The sequence below is a fragment of the Salpingoeca rosetta genome, assembly GCF_000188695.1.
Source record: "Salpingoeca rosetta unplaced genomic scaffold supercont1.40, whole genome shotgun sequence".
Classification (NCBI taxonomy): Eukaryota; class Choanoflagellata; order Craspedida; family Salpingoecidae; genus Salpingoeca; species Salpingoeca rosetta.
Window position 1 is genome coordinate 5,480 of NW_004754894.1, and position 10,000 is coordinate 15,479.

General features: G+C 56.8%; 3 protein-coding genes across 3 annotated transcripts in view; 2 read left to right on the top strand and 1 right to left on the bottom strand.

Annotated features, from left to right (window-relative positions):
• The window catches only part of PTSG_10940 (uncharacterized protein), a gene marked incomplete at both ends in the record, with an annotated part of 4,577 nt that extends 3,898 nt beyond the window's left edge, over window positions 1-679 (top strand). The window contains one exon of the mRNA XM_004987809.1: window positions 440-679. Within this exon, the coding sequence (XP_004987866.1) occupies window positions 440-679 (240 nt within the window). The remainder of the gene's footprint in view (window positions 1-439) is intronic.
• A 332-nt stretch (window positions 680-1,011) lies between these two features.
• On the top strand, window positions 1,012-9,264 carry PTSG_10941 (uncharacterized protein). The gene is made up of 11 exons (XM_004987810.1): window positions 1,012-2,930; window positions 3,316-4,893; window positions 5,171-5,286; window positions 5,557-5,641; window positions 5,907-6,692; window positions 6,949-7,021; window positions 7,213-7,262; window positions 7,467-7,565; window positions 7,792-8,261; window positions 8,576-8,661; window positions 8,877-9,264. Exons 1-11 carry the CDS (start codon window positions 1,080-1,082, stop codon window positions 9,023-9,025), a joined length of 5,343 nt encoding a protein of 1,780 aa, XP_004987867.1. The 5' UTR covers window positions 1,012-1,079; the 3' UTR covers window positions 9,026-9,264.
• PTSG_10942 (uncharacterized protein) overlaps window positions 9,235-10,000 on the bottom strand; it is a 4,003-nt gene continuing 3,237 nt past the window's right edge. The window contains exons 10-12 of the mRNA XM_004987811.1: window positions 9,868-9,979; window positions 9,684-9,739; window positions 9,235-9,550 (exon numbers count right to left, since the gene is read on the bottom strand). Coding sequence (XP_004987868.1) covers window positions 9,473-9,550; window positions 9,684-9,739; window positions 9,868-9,979 — 246 coding nt within the window. The 3' untranslated portion in view covers window positions 9,235-9,472. The remainder of the gene's footprint in view (window positions 9,551-9,683; window positions 9,740-9,867; window positions 9,980-10,000) is intronic.

Below are 10,000 nucleotides of genomic sequence, written 5' to 3' on the forward strand. Positions count from 1 at the left end.
ACAGCTGCCTCCAGCAGCACGAGAGGGGCACACGGTGCCGTTGTCAGCGACCAACGTGGCGGAGAGCCCTGGAGCGCAGCTGCGGGTCAAGAAGAAGCGACGCCCGCCAACGTGCAGCATCTGCCGGTGCCAGGGACACACGCGCAGAAAGTGTCCGCAAGCACCCACAACAACGTTCAGGCAGCGGCAACAACAACAACAACAACAACAACAACAACAACAACAACAACAACAACAACAACAACAACAACAACAACAACAACAACAACAACAACACGAATATCAATACGACCACCACCACCACCAGCAGCAGCAGCAGCAGCAGCAGCAACCTTTCCCTGTTGGGTACTATCCTGTGCGGGCGGATGTTTCATCCATCCAGCCCCGTTATCTACCAACAACTCTGCCTCCACCCCTGCCTCCGTCCCTGCCTCCACAGCAGCCGTATGTCCCCACAACACAGCACCAAGCCTATGCGGGCGTTGGCGACGACGGCGTGCCGCAGGTTCGCGTGCCGGCGTGTGTGCTTTGTGGCCAACACGCCGAGTTTTGCTGCACTGGATGCTATCAGGCATACTACTGCAGCCCCGCCTGCCAGCGCCAGCACTGGGGCGAGCACAAGCTATGCTGCACCTATGCCGTCGTGGTCAACGAATCAAACCATCAGCACGTGCAGTAGAAGCTTGCAGCGACCAGCCTGGCGGACTGACCGACTGGCTGACTGACTGACTGACCGACCCTTGTTGCTTTTGCTCCGTGTTCGCTTTCGTTACATGACTAGCCTGAGAACAACTGTGTCACCAATGAAAACAACCAAAACCAAGCAAGCCCAGCAAGCCACTTGTGTCGCACACACACACACATGCACACACACACACACACACGTGCACACACACACACACACAAACTCACACACGCACGCACACACACGTACACACTCACATGCAAACACACACACACACACAAACTCACACACCACCAGTTGTGAAGATTTGTGGGCATCTTTGTGCAATTTTCCGTTGTTGCCAAGCAAAAAGGACAACGACAACCCACACCACCCACACAACAGCAGCACCAAGATGCAGCATGCGTTGACGCATGGCTTGCAGACGGTGTCAGAGGCCATTCCGCATCCACACGGCCCCATTCTCGACGTGATTCGCGGGTATCACCAGGCAAAGCCACTGATTGTGTCGCGCGGAGAATGCTGCCTGTATCGTGGCAAGGCATTTGTCAGCGGGCACGATGAGGCGTCCACGCTGTGGGCACGACCAGAGGACAAGACCTGGTCCATCAGCAGGGACTTCGACACACTTGTGTTCATGCAGGAGATGCGGCTGTTCTTCGCATACCAGCGCGGTCAACGCAAGATGGCCTTGCTCACGGAGGAGTTCCAGGTCCTGGACGAACGCACGTGTTCCCAGAACATTTGTGCGGCCGCGGTGGTTCCCCAACGCCAGCACATCCTCGTCGGAGGAGAGACACACGTTCTCGTCATTGGCATCCGCCGCGGTAAGCGCCTTGAGGAGCGCCAGCAGTATGAGCTTGCCGTACCGGCTGACGCCACCCTCGGTTGCCAGATTGTCTCCATCTCCACGGAGCGGCCCTCCCAGCGCAGGGTGTACGTGGCTACGGGCTCCAGCGTCTCCCTGCACACACTCCACGGCAAGGCCGTGCGTGGCTCGGAGCGCATTCACACGCGCGCCATCACCGCCATCGTCGCCAGAGAGATTGACAACCACGTGTTCACAGCCTCCAGCGATGGCGTGATCAAATCGTGGTCGCCCCAGTTTGACCTCATCTGCGTGTTTGCGGGCCACAACGGCGCCGTCAGAGATATCCGACCCTTGCCGGGCGATGACGCACACGCCATCGTCGTCAGCATTGCCGACGACAGAACGCTGCGCGCGTGGCACACGACCTCACGCGAGTGTCTGTATGTGCTCAACCTCACGCACCAGTTCCATCGCATCATCGCGCCGCTCGCACGCCCACACACGCTGCTCCTGGCCGGTGTTGATGGTATGCAGGTGGTGGGCATCCACTTCATCCACCACCTCTTCACGCTCTGCCACACACAGCTCTCCAACATGCAGAGCACGCACCGCCCAAACCAGGTGATCATCTCTGCCGAGGAGCCGCCATCACGCACGCCCATGCTCCTGTCATCAGCATCGCAGCGCATCGTTGCTCGTCTTGATGACAGCATCCCGCAGCTGCCGCCCCCGCCCGACCCAACAATGCAGAGCACGCGCTTCAATTGGACACGTGCCGCCACCTCCACCTCTTCCTCCGTGACCACAGCCACGGCCACCGCTGTGACTGGTGCCGCCAGCGCACACGCGCGCAGCCATCACGTCATGTCCACGTCTGCGTCCACAACATCCTCCACAGCCAGCACAACCATCCCCTCATCACTGCAGCCACCACCGCCGTCCGTATCCGCTGCGTTGTATCTTCGCGGTCTCGACTGTTTTCTCCTCGCGCTAGCAGCAGGCCCGCTCGTGCTGGTGGACTGCCGCGGCAGACACCAGCGCATCGCCACATACATTGTCCCGCCATCCTCATCTTCGGATGCAAGCGCCTCGCTGCGTCCGCCACACCCACAACGCCAACACCACCGACAACAGCACCAGCACCATCAGTACCAGTGTCGTGCCATGTGTGCGCTGCCGTGTGTTGGCAACCCGCCACCACTGCAGGCCATTGCGCCCCCGCGATCCGCGCGTGTGTTCGGGCGGAGACGACGGCCGGTGCCAACGGCGTTTGTTCGCGATGATGTGATGCAGCGCGTGTATGACATGTATCCAGATGCGGACGGCTCTGTGTACATGATGGTGGCGGTCGCCATGAGTGATGGATCGCTGTATTGCTTGGATCTTCGAAGCGGGCGTATGACTCTGCTGGATGGGCAATCCCACACCAAGGAGGTGCGTGCGTGTGTGTGTGTGTGTGTGTGTGTGTGTGTGTGTGTGTGTGTGTGTGTGTGTGTGTGTGTGTGTGTGTGTGTGTGTGTGTGTGTCGTGCGTGTGTGTGTGTGTGTGTGTGTGTGTGTGTGTGTGTTTGCGTGTCCTTTGTGTGTGCGTGTCCTTTGTGTGTGTGCGTGTGTGTGTGTGTGTGTGTGTGTGTGTGTGTGTGCGTGCGTGAGTGCGTGAGCGGCTGCATGTGCCACGTGCGTCAGATGTGTGTGCATTTGCGTATATTTGTATTATATCTCTTCCTCGGTCTCCTGGCCCTCCCTGCGTCATCCCACGTTTTTCACACTCCAATCTCAACACCAAACACCACCCGCCCACCCACCACCACCACCACCAGATTGTGCACATGACGAACCAGCGCGGGTGGATGCCCATCACGCGCGATGCGTCCATCGTCACTGTCGGTGCAGATGATTTGGTTGTGCACTGGCACCTCACGCTTCCACAGCACAGCGACCAGCCAGCAGCCGTACAGACATCGCCTCGAAGCCGTGCTCGCAAGCAACAGCAACAACCACACCAGCAACATCACCATCACCAACAGCAGCAACACAGCGGTCTGCTCTCTGTCGCATCCCACGCACCCGCACATGACCATGCTGGGCATGACAGCAATGGTGACAGCACAGACAGCAATGCCACTCGCCCTCGTGGTGGTGGTCACCAGCAGAGCAAGTGGGGCGGGGCTGTGCCGACACTGACGTTTGATGTTGGCAGTCCAGATGCAACGACGGCGACCGCTGCCCATGCTGCAACGCGCAAGCGCATTGGCACAGAAGCATCGGCGCTGTCCAACGTGAGCGTGACGAGCATAACAACAACAACAACAACAACAACAACAACAACAACAGCCATGACAGCGTCCACCACATCCACCCTCGCCGACGTGATTGCAGAACAGGGTATACCGCTGCAGACAAGCGACGTGTCACTGGCAACAGCAGCAAAGCAGAGCGAATTTTTCTTCGCAGAGGCCGAGGCACTGACGGCAACGCACATCGCAGGCAAGGAGGACTCCCTTTGGGTCGTGTTTACGGACAGGAAGCGCACACGATTCCCGCTTGCGTGCTTTCTGCTGGACCAGAACGAACACCTCATGCACGAGCCACGGGACGACCACACAGCAGCCATCACGGCGCTCACGTGCCACGAGACGGCCGACATCACGCTCACGGCGTCGCTGGACCACACCGTTCGCTTCTGGGATCTCCGCAATCAGCCGCTGATGCGCTGCGATGTGGCCACCCCCGTACACGCGTGCTGCTTCCACCCGACCCGCTTCAGCGTCCTCATGAGTGTGCACCGCCAAGTACACGAGATGGACGTGCTCGCACACTTGGAGTCTGAGGACATTGTTCGCTTCCGTGCGCTTGGTGCTGTCATGCACAGCAGGCACCACCATCACCACAGCCACCACCACACGCCGCACGCGCACACGCCGCAACGCACCGACTCTGCGCTGTCGCTCGTGTCGCCGTCCGGATCAGAGCATCTCCTCATCTGGCAGGAGACAGAGCGGTATGGGCTGGATGGGGCGCTCCCCATGCAGCGAAGCCTGTCAACGGGGAGCACCACGGCAGGCCGCAGCTTCAACCTGACAGCCACACTTGATCGCGAGCAGCTGTTGAGGGAGGAGGAGAGGGTGCGCGAGAGGGAACGCCTGGACGAACGCCATGCATATGTGCAGCAGTTGTTGGATCGACGACAGCAGGCGAAGAACCACACCGTGACGGAGCCAAAGTCCAGAAAGTCGGACAGACGCGCGCTTCGCGCGTTTGTGCGGAAGTTGTATCCACCAAACCCGCACGTGCAGAGGATCAAAGCGCATTTCAAGGCGATGGCGCTACAGCCGGAGCAGTCGCTCAGCGACGCCGACCTCAAACTCCTCCGTGAGCTCGCCGACGAGCTGCCAGAGGTGCGTGCTGTTGTGACTCTGTGTGTGTGGCTGTGTGTGTGTGTGTGTGCGTGTGGTTGTGTGTGTGTGTGTGTGTGTGTGTGTGTGTGTATGGCTGCATGTGGGTGCATGTTTGTGTGCGCGCGCTCTTCTGTTTTTGCGCAATTCTGCCTTTGTACAGTTCTGCCTTTGTATCTGTCTGCTCGTTCGTCCGTTTACGTGTCTTCTCACTTCACGCCCCCGCCATGCCCACCCACCCTTCACCGTCACCACCACCCGGCCACTACTGCTCACACAGGCGGGTGCTGAGCCCTCGCCACTGCACGCGCAGTCGGTTGCGCGGCGCAAATACCACACGCAATTGCCAATGGCGCCTGACGGGTCCATCCCAAACTCCTCCATCTGGCAGAAGTTGTTAGTTGACTCGTGTTTTGAATGATGGCGCTGAATGGTGTCGCATTGGTGACATGATGCTGCTGCTGCTGCTGCTGTTGAATTTGTAGTTATAGAGTGGCGTGTGTTCCGTCGCAATGTGTGTGTGTGTGTGTGCAGGGCACAGACTGACAGACACAAGCCCACACAGCACACTTGCACGGTTGGATGTGAAACGAACTCACGTATCACTCCCCCCCCCCTCAACACACGTACCGCCACCCGCAACCCGACGTATTGCCACTGCTACAGTTTGGAGGAAGGCTTGCGCCCAATCTCCGCCGTTGAATATCACGCGCCGACATTTACAGATGAACAGCGCGACGCCCTCTCCGCGGTGTGTGTGTGTGTGTGTGTGTGTGTGTGTGTGTGTGTGTGTGTGTGTGTGTGTGTGTGTGTGTGTGTGCCTTTCACGTACCTGAGAGTGTGCGCAGCGTTCACATGGTTGTATGTGCGTGCCTGTCATCCTTTTTTCTGCATTTGTGTGTTCCCGCGCTATTGTCGCATGTTCTGACCCAACTTCTGTGTGTGTGTGTGTGTGTGTGTGTGTATGTGTGTGTATGTGTGTGTGTGTAACACCTCTGATGTATTCCATGATGCAGTCACGCCGGGGTGTGCTTGATGAAGATGAAGACGACGACGACGATGACGATGACGATGACGATGGAGACAATGCACTGATGGCGCTGCTCACAGCACAACTCGACAGTGAGGGGAGTGATGAGGATGAGGATGAGGATGTTGATTCAGAGGACGAAGAAGAACGGAAGCAGCGAGAGCGCATGGAGCGAGCGAAGAGGCGACAGGCAGCGCAGGAGAGGGGAGAGGACGACAGTCCGGCGGTGGAGGCCGTGCCGTCCTTTGAACGACGCCAACGCGCAGAGGATGAAGGTGACAATAGTGACGAGGAGGACTTTGGTGCCACAGATCCCATCCTGTCGGAGGACGACGATGACGCTGAGATTGGACCAGTGCTTGATGATGACGACGACGATGATGACACGTCCGCGTTCGTGCCGCCACCGCCGCTGCCGCGATATCTCACACAGTTCCGCGACCACAACTGGTTCAGGTTCCACTACCCGCGTGCCATCCCTGGCACGTTTGACCACATCCGGCCCCCGCCCGATGCAACAACGGGTGCACCACGGCAAATCCCGCTCTCTGGCGTTGTGCAGTTGCTTGCAAGCACGAGTGGCATGGGGCCAGCGCCGGCACCCACTATCCACCTGCAGCCGGGTGACCCGCGCGGTCTGCTGTTCTGCACGGGCAACGAGGAGCGAGAGGCGACGATTGTTCGGGACCTGGGCATGCTGAGCCGCCACCCTGACGCAACCGCTGCCGATCATGATGCAATCCGCCGCGCACTTGACGGCGCGCTCGCAAAGGTCTGTGTGTGTGTGTGTGTGCTTGTGTGTGTGTGTGTGTGTGTGTATGTGTGTGTATGTGTGCTTTTGTGTGTGTCTGTATCTCTGTGTCTCTGTGTCTCTGTGTCTCTGTGTCTCTGTGTGTCTGTCTGTGTCAAATGTTCCTGCTCAGGAGGTTCCAGATGGCTGACTGCACATCCTCACAGTCCAGCAACTCATTGATGCGCATACACACGCGAATCTACATATACACACACGCCGACCGTTGCCGTGGCAGAAGCCTGCGCTGCTTCTGCCAATACTGGATGCAATGACGCTGCTGGCCTCCTCTCTTCACAAAGGCGTTCCAAGTGCGTTTCCCTTTCTTCAATGCGTGCTTTGACTTATGTGTGTGTGTGTGTATGTGTGTGTACATATTTGTATCCGTGCTTGTGCTGGTGTGTGCTTGCCTGCGCAGGTCTGAACGTTTGCGATGATGCTGCACTGCCTTGCATATTATCAGCGTTCCCTACAACTCACAATTGCTGCTGCGTTTCGTAAGATGACATTGTCGTGGAGCTTCTGTTTCGCTACGCAGCCGGCTCGAGAGAGGTGCGACCGGGAGTGATGTGGAGCTTGCTGGGCATCGTTGCGCGCGCACAGAGTGTCTTTCCTCACTCGTAGATGGCACGCACATTGACACACACGCACGCGCATCCACTCGATTCGCACTCACACTCACACCCACTCACTCATTCACCCACCCATATACACTTACCTGCTGCATGTACACACGCTCACACACTTCCCACGCAGGAGCAACAGAAAGTCAAGAGCAATCTGGCGAATCTCGGGTTTATGGACAGGACGGGGTCCTTCTTTGAACTCGTGCGCAACTGGGGAACAGACATTGTGGTGCGTACGCTCTGTGTGTGTGTGTGTCTGTGTCTGTGTCTGTGTGTCTGTGTCTGTGTCTGTGTCTGTGTCTGTGTGTGTTGCAAGCTGCTCGTGTCTCTCATTGCTCGTGGTCTTTCGTGGCTTCAATTACATTCGCATCTCAAGCGTCACTCATTCACACCCAAACACACACCCGAACACACACACACACACACACGCACGCATGCTGGCACATGTGCAACAGGAGGATGGCCTGGACAGCAGGGCTGTGAGTGAACCGAAAGCGAATCTGATTCGCCAGCGCATCAAAGCGTTTCTTGACGAGTGGCACCTCAAACTCGCTTCGCATCTGGAACTTGAAATGCGGCGCAACAAATCGCGCGTGCAGACGGCAGGCTCCGTCCGCAGTCTGGAAACACGGTCCACCTCACGCACGTCGAAGATGAGCCTGGAGTTTCTTGGAGGGTCACTGGACCAACTCAAGCCGCACTCGCGCAAGGACGCCATCCCGCTGGACCCGGCCAACGTCGATGCCATTGATGTGCTCAACCACTGGCTGAACGTGGAGGAGGAACGACGACGCATGGTGGAGGACACGCCTGTGCGCGTGCACACGCCGCTGCATCAGACCATCAGTCTCGATCGCGTTACGGCGTCCCGCACCTCCACCGCCACCACCCGACTGCCCAGGGTCGGATACACGCGCAAGCCAGGGTACGCCGCATATGTGTATGTATGTATGTATGTATGTATGTATGTATGTATGTATGTATGTATGTATGTATGTATGTATGTATGTATGTATGTATGTATGTATGTATGTATGTATGTATGTATGTATGTATGTATGTATGTATGTGTGTATGTATGTATGTATGTATGTGTGTATGTATGTATGTATGTGTGTGTATGATTGTGTGTTTAGTTCGACGTCGTCATCGCCGCATGGTACATACACGCACACCACTTACACATCCATTCACCATGTATATTTACGTATCCATCGACACGTTTGCGATGATTGACAGCACGGCCTCAACCTCCGTCACGGCTTCATCGCTTCTTCTGCCGCCAATTGAATCCCAGCGCTTCCAGCCCCCAAAACGCACGAGAGGTGACGCTTTCTTTGATTGTTGGCCTGTGTGTGTGTGTGTGTGTGTCTGTGTGTGTGTGTGTGTGTGTGTGTGTGTGTGTGTGTGTGTGTGTGTGTGTGTGTCGGTATGCCGGATTGACAGTGCTGTTGCGCTGGCAATTACGTCCTTTTCCGCACCTACCACCCAACACACATGCACATACTCACACTCCACCACCGCATCCTCCACCACGTAGGCATCGTCAAGCTACGTGTGCGTCCCAGCGACGTTGTGCCAACGGACGACTTGTCGTTGCTGCAAACACACACGAGTTTGGCGAGAGGCAATCGTGCGAAGATGTTTGTGGCCTCCAGCACTTGGATCAACCCTGCACAGCACAACTGACGAATTGGCTGTGGTGTGATGTACCGGCCTTTTGGACTCGGGTGGTGCAGGGCTGCTTTTGTTGTTTATTTTGCTGCGATGTGTGTGTGCACATGTCGCTCACCTCCTGTGCTTTGTGTGCACACGTATTTGATTATCTTCCATGATGAAAGCGCGCTGGCACGCGGGTGTGTGTGTGAGATGCGGCGTGGTAACAGCTGCTGACACAATACAGTGTATTTGTTTTGTAATGAAAAGGGTGTAACGATTGTTTGTTAAGGACAAACACACACGCACGCACACACACACACATACATACACACACACACACGAATGCAATGGCCATCTCCACGATCAAGCAAAGCATGACGCATACATAAACTTGCACGTGCACACGCATGCACAACAACACAAACAACGACAGCGACGTATGTGCGCGTGCGTGAGTGGATGAAGTAGCACATCCCGTCAGGACTCGAGCAAGCGTGGGATGTCCAGGAGCGCCGTCAGGCCCATTCGGTGCTCGCGCATGCGTTGCATAAACGTCTGCAAACAAACAAAAGTGGTGGGAGAGATGTGTCATAAAGCGTGGTGCGGGAGTGAGGTGCGGTTGGAGAAATGAGCGTGAATTGTGATGCATGAACGTGCGTCACAGTGGTGGCGTCAATTTTCATCGCACCTCGATGTTGCCAAAGATTCGAAGCAGCATCGGCTCCGGATTACACGACTGTGCACCTGTGGCAATCGACACAAGCATGTATGTGTGTGTGTGTGTGTGTGTGTGCCTCGGTGCACTTGAAATTGAAACAACATCGCAAAGCACGCCACGTGAAGATCGCAAGACATGGCCCAACAGGACGTACGGAGGAGCTCTGTGTTGACGATATCTGCGAGTTCGACGCGGCGGTCCTGACTCGACAGTCGCGCGTACGTCTCGTTGGATGTGTCCGAAAACGCAAGCAGTGACGATGCATCCTGCAGCGCGCACACACACAC

What these genes read in the sequence shown, in the direction of transcription:
- PTSG_10941 (XM_004987810.1), top strand. Translation starts at nt 1,080, where the DNA reads ATGCAGCATGCGTTGACGCATGGCTTGCAGACGGTGTCAGAGGCCATT. An exon ending in AGCGCGACGCCCTCTCCGCG is followed by an intron (nt 5,642 to 5,906) that starts GTGTGTGTGTGT and finishes TCCATGATGCAG; the next exon opens with TCACGCCGGGGTGTGCTTGA. An exon ending in TCTTCACAAAGGCGTTCCAA is followed by an intron (nt 7,022 to 7,212) that starts GTGCGTTTCCCT and finishes GCGTTTCGTAAG; the next exon opens with ATGACATTGTCGTGGAGCTT.